This window comes from Bos indicus, chromosome 18, assembly GCF_029378745.1.
Source record: "Bos indicus isolate NIAB-ARS_2022 breed Sahiwal x Tharparkar chromosome 18, NIAB-ARS_B.indTharparkar_mat_pri_1.0, whole genome shotgun sequence".
In the NCBI taxonomy this organism is placed as follows: Eukaryota; Metazoa; Chordata; class Mammalia; order Artiodactyla; family Bovidae; genus Bos; species Bos indicus.
The window spans coordinates 36,227,190-36,245,905 of NC_091777.1; the positions used below are offsets into that span (position 1 = coordinate 36,227,190).

An 18,716-nucleotide genomic window follows, 5' to 3' on the forward strand; every position below is an offset into this window, starting at 1 on the left:
TCACAGCAGGCTTCCTTAGAAGTCTAGGTCTTGTTGAAAGATAAGACTAGAGTGTCTAGAAGGTCTGTCTCTTGGACAGTGGGGTGCTGTTCCCTTGGCTTGCAAGTGTGCAGTCTCTGAAGGCCTCAAGGAGGCTGACTTATCTAGGGAGGCTCTCCAAAGGTGGAGGTGGCCCATACCTAACCCCAGACCCCATGATAAATAAGATCTCAGTTCCTACAAAGTCTACCATTTCCTGTGAAATAACCACTGCGAATAGAGCAACAGAGTTCTTTCCGTGAGATTGAGAAACCCATTGAACCAAAATAGGCAGTGGTCTGGGCCAAGAGAAGTAGTTCCACAGGAAGATCTAATTGTTAATGAAAAAATGATTCCTTTACGTGAAAGAGGGTTCTTTCTAAAAATAGGAGGAAGAGCTGTGGCTGACTGCATGGTCTCTTGAAGGAAATGGCAATTCCTTAGGGCTTTCAAAGAGGGGTTATCACTTCAGAAGGCAGCCAGGAATGCCTTTTTTTTTTCTTCTGAGATTGCCAGGTTCTGCTGAAGGAAAGTGTAAGATTCAGAAGGAGTGGGTGGGATGGTGAAGTACAGGGAGCTGGAGGTGGTGGTTCTTTTGGTACTAAATTGTTTTTCTTTTTTTCTTTTCCCTGCCTGCTTGCTTTTCCTTCTTTTCTTGATGCTCCTCCTCTCTCCTTTTTTTCCCCATCTACCCTTCCTCTTTCTCACTGCCCTGCACCCCCTCCTTTTTCTCTTTACACCTTCCATCTCTCCTGTCCTCCTCCTCCTCCTTGCTCTTTCTCCTCTCTGCACCCCCACCTGCCTTTGCCCCCACAGGACACTCTGAGCACTTTCAGGATGCCTTTAAGGGTTCCTCCTGGGATGTGGGAGACCTCTCTCTTGCTCTCTACTCTGCCCTCTTCTCTTACTCAGGTTGGGACACCCTTAATTTTGTAACAGAAGAAATCAAAAACCCAGAAAGGTAAAGGCGAGATCCCATTCTCCTCAACTTGGCTGGAACTCCTGCTGATAGTGGGTACACTTGCCCCCTCCCACCCCTCCTCCTTCGTCTCTCATCACTTCTCCCTACTCCCCCCTTTTCCAGCTCAGAGGAATGAGGGGCTAGGATGGGAGTAGGGAGGGAAACCCCTGGCTCCTCAGCCTCACGTTAACGTTGGAGGATCCCCAAGGTCCTTCCTGGAGGAGAAGTCCTTTGGTGGGCCACAGCCAGCCCAGTTGGGGCTGAGATGTTAAGACCTTGGACTGGTGCTGACACTGAAGCCTGGGGAGCCAGAAGCTTACTCTGAGCAGCCAGGTCCCCAGCCTGTCTTCCAGTCCCTAAAGGACACCGCTATTCCTTCAGAGAGACCCAGTGGTCCCACTGGGACAAGGATCAAATACTCATCCTGAGTCATCTTCACAGAGAAGGGGCTTTCTTCCTGTCTTAGTAGAAAGAGCCCAGGGCATGGGACACATCCTGCCCTTAAGCCATGTGGGAAGGAGGAGTCAGCCTCAAAGATCCAGAGGCCAGGGAATTCCTGGGTAGCTCTGACCCTCAACGAGAGGTTGGTTCCAGGTAGTTCTGTCTCATTTGTTCTGACAGAAATTTGCCCCTGGCCATTGGGATTTCTATGCCAATAGTGACGCTCATCTACATCCTAACCAACGTGGCCTATTACACAGTGCTGAGCATTTCTGATGTCCTTGGCAGTGATGCTGTAGCTGTGGTGAGTCTCTTGGGATCCCATTTGCTCGTCATCTTCTGATACTGAATGGCTGAATCTTCTGTTTCTGCAGCCACTTCACGTGGTGGGTCTGGGCCTAAGGGTGAGCTTTGCAGCAGTGATGGCATTTCAGGAAGCTGTGGACACTCTGTCCTGTGCTGAGTGCCCTTCTGTGCTCTGTCCCCAGACATTTGCTGACCAGACGTTTGGCATGTTTGGCTGGACCATTCCCATTGCTGTCGCCCTGTCCTGTTTTGGGGGCCTCAACGCGTCTATCTTCGCTTCATCAAGGTACTGTGTCTCTGCTTCACTGATAACACACCACAGTATCTAATTCTCTGAGGGTCTAGGTGAGTCCATCAGAGCCCCTTTGCTTTCTCTGTCTCTTGGACTTGCAGAGTGTATATGCGATCGTGTAGTGGTTAGTACTCTGTGTTGTGTATGCAGGTGTGCACACATGTGCTTGCCTTTGTGCAAACATTTGTATGCTGGGAGCTCACATTTTCACCTGAGGTGAGGACAGATTGGTAAGAGGTCAAGGAAGGAAGGCAGTAGCTTGGACAGTAGCCATCCTGTTGGGGATCAGATCAGACTCTATGTTCCTGTGGATTATGCTGCAGGCCTAGCACAGGATTCATTCTTGTGATGAATTATTATTGAGCACTTGCTGTGTACCTGTACTGGTACAGGACGACTCTGCCCCTCACATCATAGAAAACACTGAGGCCAACAGGTAGGCTCAGCTCTCTTCCCCACACCTGTTAAAGACTTACCTGTTAGAGCACTGTTGTTTCAGAGAGAGGACTGATTTTGCCTTTCCAGGCTGATTCTGCTACCTGGTCCCAGGATTCCCAGGTTCTGGCTCTGCCAGTTGCCCCCAAATACTTAGGTAGTAGGTCCATCCTGAGCTATCTTGTGGCATTGACAGGATGAAGGTAGGGGACTCAGAGTAAGAATGTGGACCTGCACATAAAGTGGACTGCAGCCATGTCAAGATAATGCACAGCTGTTTCCGCCTGTGTTACCTTCTTCACTTTCTCCTTATTACCCGTTCTGCTGTCTTTGGCTCTGTACTCGCTACCTTTGGCTCACTTACACGTCCTCTCCAGCATTCTACCTTTTCTACTGCTTCTCTACTTCAGTACAGATACTAGCCTTGTGAACCTCTGACACCCTTCCAGATGATACCAGCAACTCCTGTGGCTCCACCTGGATGGCCCATAAATATCTCAAACTTAACATGCACTCTACCTGTTCTTGTCTCCAGTTGTGATACATCAGCCCTCCTTACTTGGCATCTTTTTTTTCTTTTCAGTGGAGGGAGTGTGTCACACAGCTTGTGGGATCTTAGTTCCCTACCCAGAGTTTGAACCTGGGCCCTCAGCAGGGAAAGCTCAAAGTCCTAACCACTGGACCACAGGGAATTCCCAGCCTCTTGGCCTCTTGATTTTTCCCTTGGTGTTCACCCTCATTTCCCAGCCTCAAATACATGTGCAGGCACAGAAGACCACCAGATTTGTCCTCCGCCAGGGTGTCCACCCTCATTCAGGCCCCCTCTCTTATGGGACTGTTGTCCCAGATGACCTTCTTGTCTGGCCTTCCCCCCACACCCTGGCCTCTCCCTGCTTTAGTTGGCCTCAGTGATGCCACCAGAGTCTCTGTGTCAAGTCCAGTGAAGCCCGCCCTTTAGAGCCACTGCTGGCTCTTGGTGTTAGTTAAGTGTCCACAGCACGGCCTCATAAGCAAGTTCTTCCCAGCACACTTCTCACATACCTTATCCTGGAACTACGGGCATTCTAGTATCAACCTTCAAAGAGGCTACACCCTTTCATTGCCTCTAAACCTCTTTTGCCTTTGCCTATATTGTGTCCCCACCCAACACTCATCTTCTGGAAAACCCCAGCTCATCTTCCCAGCACAGATGTGGTCATCTCTTGGGGAGTTTTTTGTTCCCCAGCCCACCCCGAGCCAGGTGCTATGTGCACCATGATGCTGCGGACTACCTGGATGCTTTCACACCTCAGCTGCTCTGTTTCCAGTCAGTGGAGCTCTTCAGATGCAGAAAGGAAACTTGAGTTGTCTCTTTGAGTCCCAGACTCTCCCTGACCTTTTATGTATCTGGAGCTCAGGGAAGATGAACAGAGGTCAGACAATCAGAAGTCTGGCTGCCCTTCTTTAAAAAGCCATTATGTTAAGTAGGAAGTCTGTGGGGTGCCAGAGTAGGGTACCCCAGGGGAATGGATTGGGGTGCCAGTGGGTGATGGCAGGGTGAGGTATCAGTTGGGTGATGGTGAGTTGCATCGCAGAGGCGTGGGGGTGTCAGTGGGTAAGAGTGGGTCATGGCTTATGGTGGGGATATCCATGGATAAAGGAGGTGAAGGTTGGCTTGGTTGTGCATAGAGAACATGGGAGGATCCTGAGAGACTGGCCCTGCAGGCTTCTGGGCCTGCCTGAGCCTAGTTTAAGTGGGGAGTGTGGCTGCATGGCTGAGTATATGGATCCTCCTGACACATCTCTTGTCCTTCCAGGTTGTTTTTTGTGGGCTCCCGTGAGGGCCACCTCCCGGACCTCCTGTCCATGATCCACATTGAGCGTTTCACACCTATCCCTGCTTTACTGTTTAACGTAAGCTGTGCTGGGGAGTGTGGGCATTGGACATACCTGTGTGGTACTCCTGCTGAGTCTATGAGAGGACTGGTTGGGGCGAGGTATACTAGCTTCTTGGGGTACTTCCTGAACCTCTCAGTGTTTCTTTTTCCCACAATTTTTAAAAACATAAAAGTAAAACATAGAAAAGGCAAATGCTACAAAAGAATATAAATCAGTCAGATTTATCTGTCTCTTTTGTCAGTGGCTTCTTTTTTCTCCTCCTGCTCCTTCTAGCTCCTCATTTTTATTTTTTAAATCATACTTAAAAATCCAGGCCAGTGTACACCAGCTACCCTAGGAGCCTCTGTTCATATCGTAGGCATCATAGATTTCTATATAGTAGATGGCATTACAGTGTTTTCTTTCAACAAAATTAGTAAATATGATGAAGTATTCTGACAGATGGAAGGAGTCCTGAAGAACTGTCATTTTCTAATTTGCACTGAGGTGTTATTAGATGTAAAGGATAGCAAGGACCCTAAGGAAAGCCTTACTCCAAGATTTGAAATATAGTTCATTGTTTTTATTATTTAGTTTCTTTTTTTTAATGGTTTTATTACTTTTTTTTCGTATTTATCTGGAGTTTATATCTGGTGAATGGAATGAGGAAGAGATTTACTTAATTTTTTTTGTCACATGGCTAGCCAATTATACCAATATCACTTATTGAATAGTCCATTTTTCTACATTTTTCAAACAAATTAAAAAAATTTTTTTTAGGATTTTTTTGCTGTGCCTTGTAGCATATGGGATCTTAGTTCCCAGACCAGGAATCAAAACTGTACCCCCTGCAGTGGAAGTGCAGCATCTTAACCATTGTGCTGCCAGGGAAGTCCCCACAGTTTTCAGATTTTTATCATATGATAATTTTTTAGCATGCTTCTTATGTGCCATGTACAGCAATTTGCCCCTTAAATGTATAATCATCTCAATTCATCCTTCCATCAGCACCAAGCTTCCTTATTTAGCATTATACTGAATATTTGAGAACTAAAGTGGGGCTGAGGGTGCTTTTTCAATTCCCCCCTCTCCCTGAAATTTTCATGGCAGTTCTCACCTGTTTGTTTATTTGTCTTGATAAACTGTGGTATCATTTTATCAAAATAAAAAATATCCTCAATATATTGATTGGAATAGCACTAAATGTATAAATTTAGGACAGTCTGACATCATAGCTTTTAAATTAATCACCTTGCACCCTACTTTTCTCCTCTCAGTATTGGGTCTCCTTCTGTCTCTAGAATGGGCTCTTTTTGTTTTCAATCCTTTGTTGATAATCTGAAAAGACGGGTAGAGGGAACTCCATATCCTTGAAGTTAAAGCAAATCTAACCTTTTCCTCAGACTCTATAGTCCCTTACTCCTGTCTTCCTGAACTCTTTTGTTCCAGAGGGCAAATCCTGTTATACTTCTTCCCAGGGGTATGGGTCTGTTTTGCTAATCTGCATTTTTAAGGCTCCAGGATAGTGAGATGGTTCTGGAGACACTTCCTCCTCTTTCAGCCAGGTAGTTGGGACCCATGTATGACAGTCTCAGAGGGCACTGGGTGATTCACGTTGAGGCTCATGCATCACAGTGAGGAGGGCCTCACTGTCTGCCATCAGAAGGGGAAAGGAGTCTAGCTTGTTACTGAGGTGCTTGCAAAAAGAAGGGAGGCATTGAATGCAGGAAGAGCCTCCAACAGAGACAGGAGGGAAGGCCGGTCTGGAGAATGGACCTATCTGATGCCAAGGGGGTCACTGAAAAGAGCCAGAGGTCATTGGTGAAGCTGAGTCAGCTCTCAGCCGATCTGGTGCTGACTGTTGAGTGACGGAGTTTCCAGGTGGCGGTGGTAACAGTGCCCACTCCTTTTCCCTCTACTCTCCCCCTCCAGTGCACCATGACACTCATCTACCTCACTGTGGAGGATGTTTTCCTGCTCATCAACTACTTCAGCTTCAGCTACTGGTTCTTTGTGGGCCTTTCTGTCGCTGGACAGCTCTACCTTCGCTGGAAGGAACCTGATCGGCCACGACCTCTCAAGGTCAGTGACTCTGGGCAGACCAGGAGGGGTGGGCCATCTCTTCAAGGTCTTCCCCCTCTCCCATTCCCCCATTCCCTCATCACACTTTACCTAACATCTCACCTCTCTTAATTTCAGCTGAGCCTGTTTTTTCCCATCGTGTTCTGCATATGCTCCTTGTTTCTGGTGATCGTGCCCCTCTTCAGTGACACCATCAATTCCCTCATTGGCATTGGAATCACCCTCTCTGGGGTTCCTGTCTACTTCCTGGGTGTTTATCTGCCAGAGTCTCGGAGGCCACTCTTCATTCGGAATGTCCTTGGTGAGCTCTTTGCCTGTTACACACTGGCTTTGTGTGTGTGTGTGTGTGTGTGTGTGTACAAAGATGTGTGCACAGGTGGGTGTGATGGCTAATGGCTTCCCCTTACTAGTGATATGCTGGAGACCTGGCTGCCCCTTTTGATCTTGACATGATCACTTTAATTCTAACTTTAGAGTCCTATTTTGCGGTTAAACACCCCCTCCCTGAAAGTGCAGTCCGTGTAGCAAGACAAGGAGTCATGCATCAGACCCTCTGGTTGGGTATGGAGTAGAGAACAGTGAGGTTTGCTGGGGGTGAGCCTGGCACAGGGTGCCCAGGGGACAGGTGGGAGGAACCACGTACTTTAATCAGCCTTATGTTGTTATGTTGTTTAGATTGGGGCTGTCATTCTGTCACTGAATATCAGTTTGCTAAATTCTCTTCTCTATTTTCATTTAGCTGCTATCACCAAAGTCACCCAGAAGCTTTGCTTTTGCGTCCTGACTGAGCTAGATGTAGCTGAAGAGAGACAGGCTGAGAGGAAAACTGAGTAGAGGCCAGAAGTGATATCCCCCAAGGCCTGGAAGGCTGCTACCTGGGGCCACAGCCACCGAAGTCCAGATTACAAGACTGTGTGGACCCAACCCTTTTGTGCTAAAGGAGGGCTGTTGGCCCACATTATGTAAGGGGGCTCAGGGCTGATGGCCTGCTCAGGTGTTCACTCTCATTGGTAAGCTATGGGAGGAATCTCAGGGTCTGGGGCCAGCCTGAAGGTGGGGACTTCAGAGGGTGGTGGTGGGAGAGGACTTGGGCAGTAGGGGAATGGTGGTTCAGTTTTGTTCTGGTGAGTACAAACACTTACTTGGTGAGTTGCACTGGGGGAAGAGGGAGTGCTAGGTTAACAGCTGGGGCTGTTGGTTTCTGAATTTGACATTTGAACCAGGAGTTTCTCTGAAGGGGATGCTCTGTGGGAAGTTTTCCTCTGACCAGGTCCAAGCACCTGACTTTAGAGGTCTGAAATATTACCATTTCTTCCTCTGGTTCAGAATCCTTCCCTGGGAAGAGGGTTGTCTTCCATTATTTATTGATATTATTTAATCCAGAACACCAGTTCCAGCAAAGCATTGGTCTTCATTAATTTACAGGATGTAATAGGCTGATTGTATTTAAAAATTGAAAGTACCCCAAAGCGAGTCCCTCTGACCTTAGAGGTATCTATGTGGTGGTTGGTGAGACTCTGACCACAGATTTTTTTGCTTAGTTTTAGCACAGTCTTCTGGAAAGATTTTTTTTTTTTTTTAACTCCTGTACTGGTTACACTTTAGTATGTAGATAGGTCACACGTTAACAATCACCTGGCTCAAGTCCAGGAAGGACAGATGAACAAATGTGGGAGTCAGAAGCCTGGTAAAACTGCTACTTTGAAGGCTAATCCTTTATTTTACTTGAGACCTTAGTTCTTTGCTGTAGTTGGTAAATCCCTGGTTTCTGGTATGAAGTCTAAGAAGGCAGAAACTGTTCTAGGATTCAGGTGAATCACTTGAATTCTTTCAGCTGACAGTGGCTTAGAGACCATTTCCGGGACCCAAGCTGACAAGTAAGTTGTTCCTCTCTGTAAGGGCTGCTATGAGGGGCTGCTGTGCAGACCCATGCAAGCCCATTGTGGTGCTAGAAGTGGTCATTTTCCTGGAAACCTCACATCAGGCTGCATCATCCTCCTTGTCCCCGACACCAGGCTTTGTTTACACTCTGAGCCACTTTGGTGTGGGTCATTTGGACACTTCAGTCCTCTTCTGCCTGCCTCCCCTTGCCTGAGGTTTGGGGGAGCTGCAGTCTCAGGAAGAGCTTGGTACTTGTGGGAACTTGTTTTCTCCCTGTGGACATCAGTGACGACTCTGGAATAAAGCTGCTTCCACCTCCACCTGGCTCTTCAGCAGACTCATGATCAGAAGCAACTAATTCTGGTGCTCAGGCTGCGCTTTAGCTCCCAGGTGTGGCCGGAATGGTACATCTGACCTAACGGATGTTCCTTCATGGGCCACCAGGCTGCACTGGATTGGACAGCCGTCCAGTGTTGCTTCCAGAAACTCATCCTGGACCCAGAAGAACCTGCTGGCTTGGTGTGCCCCCATGGGGTTCTTGTCCTTAGGTTTTGAAATCAGTCAATGATAAAGACAGGAACTGTGAGGCAATCTACCTTTCTGAGCATTCTTCTCCACCATACTGGCCCTAGCTGCAGACAAGGGAGTGACCTTGGTCATACTTGTTCAATTAAGGCAATTTAGGGGAGCATGCTCACAGCTGCCTTTGGTTCAGGGTATGCCTCTGTGAGAACACAGGAGTACATTCCTCCCGTCATGGGTTGTGGATTTGCCTGACAACAGGGAGTCTTTTGCAAAGGCTGACTTGCCCAGACTATGTAAACATGACTCCTGTCTGACCCAAGCTGGCACCTATCCCAGGGATCCTCTGGAGCTAATCCTTTGAGTATGCTTGTCTTGAAGGATCCCCCACCCATGCTTTAATTTTCTTCACTGAAGTAAATGACCAGCTTATCTCAGGAACTTATCATCTCCCAGTGGCTGCCAGGCAAGCAAGGACCTCACGCTCTAGGTTCCCTCATACTTGCTTAGTGAGCCAGGTCACCCCCTCTCATTACTGGATGGTGACTGTGTTCTTCCCCTCTGTGTTGGATACAGACTTCTCCCAGGAACCCTTCTGAGGGAGGGAAGCCAGAGACTCCCTACAGCACTACAGCTTTGTTGTATAATTAATTTCTTCGAGGTCTTTGTTGTTGATCTCCTTCAGTCCTTCTCATGGTGTGCTAATCCTTCTGCAGTGGGTACAGTTTGTGAAGCTGTCAGCCCTTTAATATTGGCAAACTTTAAAGAGTACATAAGAGCAGTGAGCACGTTATAATAGCAGAGTGGTTTTCAATCCTTTGCTTCTATGCCTGCAGAAGACTGAGATGACTGGTATTAAACCTGGAAGTTGTTGCCTGTTGCTTGCAGCACTGAACTGCACCTTAGTGGATACTTAGGATAGGAAACCAAGTCTGTCTGTTGGTTTTATAACTGCAAGAGTAGGACAGAAGTGAATCACTTGAGGAGGTTTAACAGCTTCATGTAGTTAAGAATATAGGCAAAGATGTACATAAAATAGAAAGTGAAATGGGTGGAGGTAGGATAGAAAAGTAGAAATGCTTATGAAATCTTAGAATGGGCAGGAAGACATTTCCTTGTTTATCTTCCCTTGTGAGAGTAAGTCTGTGCCCCAGGGCAAGAGGGCACACCTTGAATCGAAGGTTCTGTGTATTGTTTCCCTAGACCTGTGCAACATGGTAGCTACTAGCTATAAAGAGCTAAAGTATTCAGTTCCTCCATTGCAATAATCACATTTCACATGCTCAATAGCTGTATGTGGCTAATGCACAGTGCAGATAGAGAACATATTCGTCATTACAGAATGCCATCTTAGTCAGAGTTAAGGCATTTGTGGTTTGGAAAGGAGTAGGGACAGAGTTTGCTTACAAGAGATACCAGTTTTGGTAACAATATTGGTCCTGTTGACAGCAGTTTGGTTTTGGTGACTGCTGTGACTAGTTAAAACATTTCTCAGTGGAAAGACAAGTTTAGGATGTGCTTTGCTTTTCCTCACTTGCTTTATGTCCTCAGTGTTTGAAACTTCTCACTCCCTTTTGGCAGGTGTTAGGGGAAGCAGGGAATATGGTGGGAAAACATGTAAGACAAATTTTACTTGCTCCCAATGTTCAAAGTTTTTATTAAATACATTTACACATACCTTGTTCCTTGGCACCACTGCCAGAGGAAACAAGCAATCTTTACAAGTGTTATCAGAGTCAGGAAGCAGGGAGGTAGGGATAGCTGTTTAAAACCTCACATCACAGGCAGATTCTACTTCCTTTCCTAATGGCCGTTACTGTCCAGTCTGTGCCACTATAAGGGACTCACTGCAGCCTTTCTAGAGTCCCTCTATCAAAAGAAACTGGCTTTTACTAGAGGCAGGTAACCTAGAAAAGCCCAGGCTTAGTGCTGATAAAATAAGAGACTCTCTCCCACTTAACTGGTTTCAGCGTAGGAGGAGAATGGGAATGCTGGGAAAATGCCTGGGCCAGGAAACTTCGATTTTATAGCATTTCCCGCCTGTGGACTGCAGGGTTGATTTTGATCAAGATAAATGGGCCCTACAGATAGTAGAAAGGACATTCCCTTAGTGCATGTTTTCCCTGTGGTGGAATGGTGCTGGTGGATATGCTTTTTCCTTCCCTTTATTAGGCTAGGAGGATGCTAACTACTGTGGCGGACCCTACGGTCACAGATCCCCCAGGGGCGTGTGGTAGAACCTCGTGGTTATCACAGCATCATCAGTCTGAATCGAGGTCATGGGGGCTGTCATAGTCAAACTCCTTCTGCACATCCAAAGGGTATTTGCTCCACATTGGTTGTCTGCTGTTGTCTCTTTCTTCGCTGCTGCTGTAATTGTCAGAGCCTAGAATAAAATAATAAGAATGGGCTCTAATTGTATGGTTTTCTAAATGACCACAAAAGTCCCTTCCCTTCTCAAAAAGTTTGTTTTGTATTATAAAATACTTGCTAGAATATAGAACAATTAAAAAAGAAGCAATAAAATTCTTACCATGTAAACCAAGCCCTTTAACATTGGAGTGTTTCATCATTTCTCCCCTAAATATGGGACTTTTTTTTAAATTATAACAGTTGTAGTCATATTGCACATCTAATTTTGTTCCTTGCCACTTCCCCAGTAGAATATTCGTAGTTGAATTGTTCCTCTGTTACCAAACACTAAGAAATTCAAGGAATGGTGGTGCCAGAGCATCCTTCTTTTCTCTTCCCCGAGGTACCTAGTCTGTGTTGTTATACTTGTAAATGCAACAATTTACAAGTATCTGAGAAAACCCTTGGACGACTCCTACTGATGAACCTCTCCAGTACTTTATTCAGAGTAGAAGGGAAAAGGACTGTTGGTAGGCAATGACAGAACTAAGGATTTGAACCTAGGCCTGACTGACATTATACCTCCAGCAGCCCCCATGGAAACACTGGTCCTTCCATCTCCTACAGCTCCAACAGCTTATGGTTGAGCTAGTGGAGCTCAAATGGCAGAAAACGAAAACCAGCTAAGACATACCTGTCAATCTTGCTCACACCTCAGTCCCAGATCACATCAATCCCTCCCCAACCAGGGCTGCTATTACCTACCTCTGGAATCTTCATCTTCGTCACTGTTCTCCTCCTCTGGGTACTCATTGCGCCAGTTATTCTCACTGTTTTCATCATCTTCATCATCATAAATGTCCTCTGGTTGTTGATCATCATTCACCTGTACATCTCAACACAAATGTGAGTGTAAGTCAAAACCTCTAAAGGTATGCTCTGAGGGAAGCTATTAGCAGACCAACTTGGAGAGACGTCGTTTAAGGGTGATGTGTGAAAAAGAGAAAACAGAGCAGTCTGCTAGTGGCTATAGTAACCTCTGCTGCTGCTGCTGCTGCTAAGTCACTTCAGTCGTGTCCGACTCTGTGTGACCCCTTAGACGGCAGCCTACCAGGCTGCCCCGTTCCTGGGATTCTACAGGCAAGAACACTGGAGTGGGTTGCCATTTCCTTCTCCAATGCATGAAAGTGAAAAGTGAAAGGTGAAAGTGAAGTTGCTCAGTCGTGTCCGACTCCCAGCGACCCCATGGACTGCAGCCCACCAGGCTCTTCCATCCATGGGATTTTCCAGGCAAGAATACTGCAGTGGGGTGCCATTGCCTTCTCCGATAGTAACCTCAGGCATTTATAATAAATTTTTCCTTTTAAGCAAGGGTAAGAACAATGATCAGGAATAGAACCTAGGGAGGCAAAGCATGTGATTGGGTAATAAGCTTAGGCTGCTTCGTGGGGCCCCTTACCAACTCCCACTCGTGGCTGTAGGGCTGCACAGAGAGGATGTTCTCAATCCATCCTGGAGTCGCCCTTTCCAAACAGTAAATGTCATACACAAAGTCGTCCTTTTGTTCCTTCTGATGCCCAGAACTTGGTCCACATTGAGATACATTCAACCCCTCACGGATCAACTCTACACAGTTGCAGAGGATCACATCTGGGTCAGATTTCTGTAAAGAGAACAGGAGATGATACATGTATAACCTAAAACATGGATGTCCCAAGAGGAGGAACCTAAGAGCTTGGTGAAGGAGGCCTTCCTGCAGTTCTACGTTGAATTCAAGATTCTTATCCCCATGGCCAACTAGTCTTTTTTCATTTATCTATGAAATAAAAAAACAGTCTATAAAATTAACATGTAGTATTACTTTTAAGGGAGAAGCTCACAAGATAGTTGCCTAGTCTTCTGTGGGTTGACACAAGAGAGCCCAAAGGAACACTAGAGGAAGGGGAGAGCCAGCACAAGTGGTTCATCTCACCCCAGGCTCTGCTTCTGCAGGTCTTCTCTGAGTTCCTTTGGTATGATGTTCTCCCTTTGGAGATCCACAGGCCCACTGCAGCGCCCCTATGGTTGACAGTCAAATGGGTCTGTATTTTGTGTGGCCACCTCTAGGGGCATAAGGGCGTTTCTTGGTACCTGGTGACTAGTACCAGCCATCACCCACCACTAGCTTGCTCACACTGACATCCTGCTTTTGCTCACAAACTAGGAGGGGACTCGATAATCCTTTTTCTGATAGTTTGAGAGATGTACTGCCCCAGAACAGAACTTGCCCAGGTAAGATGTGCTCCAGTGGCAAGAGGCTGTGTTATCCAGGGTCAGATCAGATCAGATCAGTCGCTCAGTCGTGTCCGACTCTTTGCGACCCCATGAATCGCAGCACGCCAGGCCTCCCTGTCCAACACCAACTCCCGAAATTCACCGAGACTCAGGTCCATGAAGTCAGTGATGCCATCCAGCCATCTCATCCTCTGTCGTCCCCTTCTCCTCTTGCCCCCAATCCCTCCCAGCATCAGAGTCTTTTCCAATGAGTCAACTCTTCACATGAGGTGGCCAAAGTACTGGAGTTTCAGCTTTAGCAGTGTTCCTTCCAAAGAACACCCAGGACTGATCTCCTTCAGAATGGACTGGTTAGATCTCCTTGCAGTCCAAGGGACTCTTAAGAGTCTTCTCCAACACCACAGTCCAACACCACAGTTCAAAAGCATCAGTTCTTTGGCACTCAGCCTTCTTCACAGTCCAACTCTCAAATCCATACGTGATCACAGGAAAAACCATAGCCTTGACTAGACAAACCTTTGTTGGCAAAGTACTGTCTCTGCTTTTGAATATGCTATCTAGGTTGGTCATAACTTTCCTTCCAAGGAGTAAGCGTCTTTTAATTTCATGGCTGCAGTCACCATCTGCAGTGATTTTGGAGCCCAGAAAAATAAAGTCTGACACTGTTTCCACTGTTTCCCCATCTATTTCCCATGAAGTGATGGGACCGGATGCCATGATCTTTGTTTTCTGAATGCTGAGCTTTAAGCCAACTTTTTCACTCTCCACTTTCACTTTCATCAAGAGGCTTTTGAGTTTCTCTTCACTTTCTGCCATAAGGTTGGTGTCATCTGCATATCTGAGGTTATTGATATTTCTCCCGGCAATCTTGATTCCAGCTTGTGTTTCTTCCAGTCCAGCGTTTCTCATGACGTACTCTGCATGTAAGTTCAATAAACAGGGTGACAACATACAGCCTTGACGTACTCCTTTTCCTATTTGGAACCAGTCTGTTGGTCCATGTCCAGTTCTAACTGTTGCTTCCTGACCTGCATACAAATTTCTCAAGAGGCAGATCAGGTGGTCTGGTATTCCCATCTCTTTCAGAATTTCCCACAGTTTATTGTGATCCACACACTCAAAGGCTTTGGCATAGTCAATAAAGCAGAAATAGATGTTTTTCTGGAACTCTCTTGCTTTTTCCATGATCCAGCGGATGTTGGCAATTTGATCTCTGGTTCCTCTGCCTTTGTAGCATGGGTTAATTTGGAAACGAGAGGGACATGCTGCAAGTCACTCTTGACGGGTTCACCACTGAGAGTTGTACAGCTCAAACCAAACACCATGTGGGGGGAAGAGGGTGTGTCCCATGGTGAAGGCAGATAGAGGGAGAGCAATGTTCTCATCATTTACAAGCTGTACAGCTCAAACCAAACACCATATGGGGGGGAAGAGGGTGTGCCCCATGGTCAAGGCAGATAAAGGGAGAGCAATGTTCTCATCTTTTACAAGCTAAACAGAATTCTTCCTTGTTCTAAAGTTAAGAAGAACTAGACATGTCAGGTTTTGTGAAGACTCTTGACCAACCTCAAAGCTGTTTACAAGAAAAGTTCTGACTAACTCACAAGTCCACAGACCTCAGTTCAACAACCTATGCAGCCATTAAATATTAAAAAAAAAATTTACAGAAGTTAGCAAAACAAAAGTGCTAGACAAAAAAATAAACCAGTTTTGTTCCAATTATCTTTGGGATGGGGGTAAAATGAATGCATTTTCTCCTACTTTATTTTTTGGGGCTACACCTGACCAGGGATTGAACCCACACCCCCTGCAGTAGAAGCAAGGAGTCTTAACACTGCACTGCCACCCCTCCCTTTATTTTGCTTTCTTTTCTTCATAAAAGAAAAAAAAATTTTAATCTAGTCTATGTATTTCTTTACCTATATTTGCAATTATGCTACATTCTGTTGTTAAAGTATTTTCCCATCTTGCCAGTCTTCATGGTTACCAATTTAGTGGTCTAATCAGTTGTATATGTCAGTTTCTATACATAATTGTTAGCCTCCATACACAGCACTATGATGAACGTGTCATTTCTTGCATTTGAAAAATGGAGATAAGAATACCTACCTTATATGGTTTTTGTGAGGATAAAATGAGTTAAAGTAAAAAAAAAAAAAAAAGAACCTAGCATAGTACTGGACACATTACTTAGTATACAAACAGTAGCTTTTGTTAATACCATAGCTATTTGCTTCTGTGGAATTATTTCCCTAGGATAAATCCTGGGGGTGAGATTGCTATCACCAATTTTAAATTTTCTTTACATTTCTGGATGGCTTTAGAGTGCAAACAATAAAAATAGTTTGAAAAATAGGCTCCAATGTATTTTTAGGATGCTTGATATTACTGTAAAGCCCAAAGGCTTGCATAAATTTTAAGCACTACAATCATGTACAGTTTTAATCAGAGCCTCGCCAACAGTGCTATCAGCAACTCTTTTCCCAGTCATCTAGTAAGCGTAAAACCTCGTGTGCTTTCTGTTTAAATTTATGTTTTTTAATAATCTGCAAACATTTTTGATGTGTTTATAGTTTGTACTGCATTGTCGGGAAAACCTGTGTTCAGATCCTTCCTAGCTTATCTACTAATTTTTCTTAGATTATTTAATGGGCTATTTAACTGACTTGATTCCACTGAACATGGGTTCACTTTTAAAATGTGTAACTTATGACACGGTCTGGAATTAGTTTTGGTAAAACAGATGGCTATCATGTCCAGGTATACTAGTAATACAATTAAATATTTTTTGCTTGATATATTTTAAATTTAAATTTCATTTGGGGGGGCTTCCCTGGTGCCTCAGTGGTAAAGAACCTGCCTGCCAATGCAGGAGACATGGGTTCAATACCTGTTACATGAAGATCACACATGCCTTGGAGTAACTAAGCCTGTGAGCCACAACTACTGAGCTTGTGCTCTACAGCCTGGGAGCTGCAACTTCTGAGTCCACGTGTTGCAACTACTGAAGCTCGTGTGCCCTACAGCCTGTGCTCTGCAACAAGCCAAGCCACCACAATGAGAAGATCGTGCACTGCAACTAGGGGGTAGCCCCCACTCACTGCAACTAGAGAAAAGCCCAGGCAGCAACAAAGACCCAACATAGCCAAAAACTATTTTGTTTGTTTTTCATTTTTTAAACTTCAGAAACCATTAAAAAGAATGATATTTGAAAAATGTTTATCAAGAGAAGGCATACCTTAGATTGAGAATTTTCTATTTCTCTGGTCTTATGCATGTAGTTGACTTTGTTTTTTGGAAGTGAGGTACTAATTTAGAAAATGTAATTAGTAGAAAGTGACACTGAATTAAATGTGAGGAAGATTTGCGTTCTAATCCTAAATCTGCCTCAAACTTGGTATGCTACCCAGGCCTGGTCCTTTAATCTCTCTTTGATGAGTTTTCCCATCTGCTTTATTTTTACATTGGTCAAAATCTCCAGCGATTCCCCATCTCAGGGTGAAAGGCAAGGTGTCCTTTCAAGTACTGACCTGAAAGGATCTAGCAGATACCCTCTTCCAAAATTCCTTACTATCTTCTCCCAACTCATTGGGCACCAGGCACATTGACCTTGCAAACATCAGACAAATTTGGCTTCTGGGTCTCTGCACTTACAGCTCCTCGGTATGGAATCCCTTTCCCCAAGACATCTGCAGTGCCCAGCCATTCACCTCCTTCAAGTCTTCACTCAAAAGTCATCTCAGTGAAAATGACACTGAAATGGGACCACACTTTTCCTTTTTTCTTTGCCCCTTTTATGGCCCATATCACCATGTGATCAGATCAGATCAGATCAGTCGCTCAGTCGTGTCCAACTCTTTGCGACCCCGTGAATCGAAGCCCACCAGGCCACCCGGTCCATCACCAACTCCCGGAGTTCACTGAGACTCACGTCCATCGAGTCAGTGATGCCATCCAGCCATCTCATCCTCTATCATCCCCTTCTCCTCCTGCCCCCAATCCCTCCCAGCATCAGAGTCTTTTCCAATGAGTCAACTCTTCGCATGAGGTGGCACAAGTACTGGAGTTTCAGCTTTAGCATCATTCCTTCCAAAGAAATCCCAGGGCTGATCTCCTTCAGAATGGACTGGTTGGATCTCCTTGCAGTCCAAGGGACTCTCAAGAGTCTTCTCCAACACCACAGTTCAAAAGCATCAATTCTTCGGCGCTCAGCCTTCTTCACAGTCTGATGAACTATGGAATGAGGTTCGTGACATTGTACAGGAGACAGGGATCAAGACCATCCCCAAGGAAAAGAAATGCAAAAAATCAAAATGGCTGTCTGGGGAGGCCTTACAAATAGCTGTGAAAAGAAGAGAAGCGAAAAGCAAAGGAAAAAAGGAAAGATATAAACACCATGTGATATCGAATTTATATGTTTGATGTTTCTCTTCTCCACCTGCATGCTGGGTCCTCATTGCTGTACCTACAAAACCTAAGAATCATACTTGGCACAGAGTGGGCGCTGAGTAAATGTTGAGTGGATAACCTAACCTGAAAATTGTGGCTATCAAGCTGGGTGGATCATCCATCACTAAAGTGAGGCCACGTGTACCCTCTTTAACTGTGTGCTGACTTTGCGCAGAGAAGCCCAGAGGTCGACTCTGGGGCTGTACTCACTTTGCAGGAGATCGCGGCGGCGGCGACCTCTGCATCTTCTTCGTGGACCAGGTCTAATAGCTGAAAGTTTGCGTCGTCGGCGGCTTTTGCGGTTCCTGACGCATCCTCGGACTCCAAGCTGTCCGAGGGAATTCCCGAGGATCGGCGGCTAAAGACTACTCTGTAGCGGCCTTCCTGTCGGATCTCCCGAGCAGAAGCGCGGAGATGATGGCGGATACGTTGCTGGCTGCCCTGGGACGGGCGCAGGGCGGCCCGCAGGAGCGGCTGGACTGGCTCCTCCTAGGGTTGGGGAGAAGTAGAGGTGTGGGGCGGCATAAACAGGGGTTGGTGAAAGGGTCACGGATAAGGATGCACCCCAGCTGTACCCTAAGATCCCTTTCATAGCGGCTCCTTCCCGGCCCAATACCTGTGAGCGCACGGTGGCCACCAACTGGAAGACATTATTTTCTGCTGCTCTCTCCAGACCCTCTGGAGACGTCTTTGGAGTTTCCAATTCAACTGCACTGGAGCGGAGGCGTTTACAAGCGAGGACCAAAGCCTCGGCGGGCTCTGTGCCGAGCTTCCGCTTCACCCGGAGAACAGCTGTACTTCCAGCCTCCATAGCGGCTGCCGTGGAGCACTGTGGGAACGTGTTGG

The 18,716-nt window shown here is 46.0% G+C and overlaps 2 protein-coding genes across 10 annotated transcripts in view; one reads left to right on the plus strand and one right to left on the minus strand.

Annotated features, from left to right (window-relative positions):
• The window catches only part of SLC7A6 (solute carrier family 7 member 6), a 32,597-nt gene extending 21,257 nt beyond the window's left edge, over positions 1–11,340 (plus strand). For all 9 annotated transcript variants that reach the window (XM_019978632.2, XM_070771962.1, XM_070771967.1 and 6 more), the window contains 7 exons: positions 835–979; positions 1,601–1,724; positions 1,909–2,012; positions 4,250–4,346; positions 6,243–6,392; positions 6,510–6,693; positions 7,132–11,340. In XM_019978632.2, coding sequence (XP_019834191.2) covers positions 835–979; positions 1,601–1,724; positions 1,909–2,012; positions 4,250–4,346; positions 6,243–6,392; positions 6,510–6,693; positions 7,132–7,226 — 899 coding nt within the window. In that variant the 3' untranslated portion in view covers positions 7,227–11,340. The remainder of the gene's footprint in view (positions 1–834; positions 980–1,600; positions 1,725–1,908; positions 2,013–4,249; positions 4,347–6,242; positions 6,393–6,509; positions 6,694–7,131) is intronic.
• On the minus strand, positions 10,423–18,712 carry SLC7A6OS (solute carrier family 7 member 6 opposite strand). Its single transcript, XM_019978634.2, has 5 exons — positions 18,487–18,712; positions 18,081–18,359; positions 12,607–12,810; positions 11,913–12,033; positions 10,423–11,181 (listed from the first exon to the last, which is right to left on the minus strand). The coding sequence occupies exons 1-5, from the start codon at positions 18,679–18,681 to the stop codon at positions 11,057–11,059; spliced, it is 924 nt and encodes a 307-aa protein (XP_019834193.2). The 5' UTR covers positions 18,682–18,712; the 3' UTR covers positions 10,423–11,056.
• Positions 18,713–18,716: the final 4 nt, after the last annotated feature.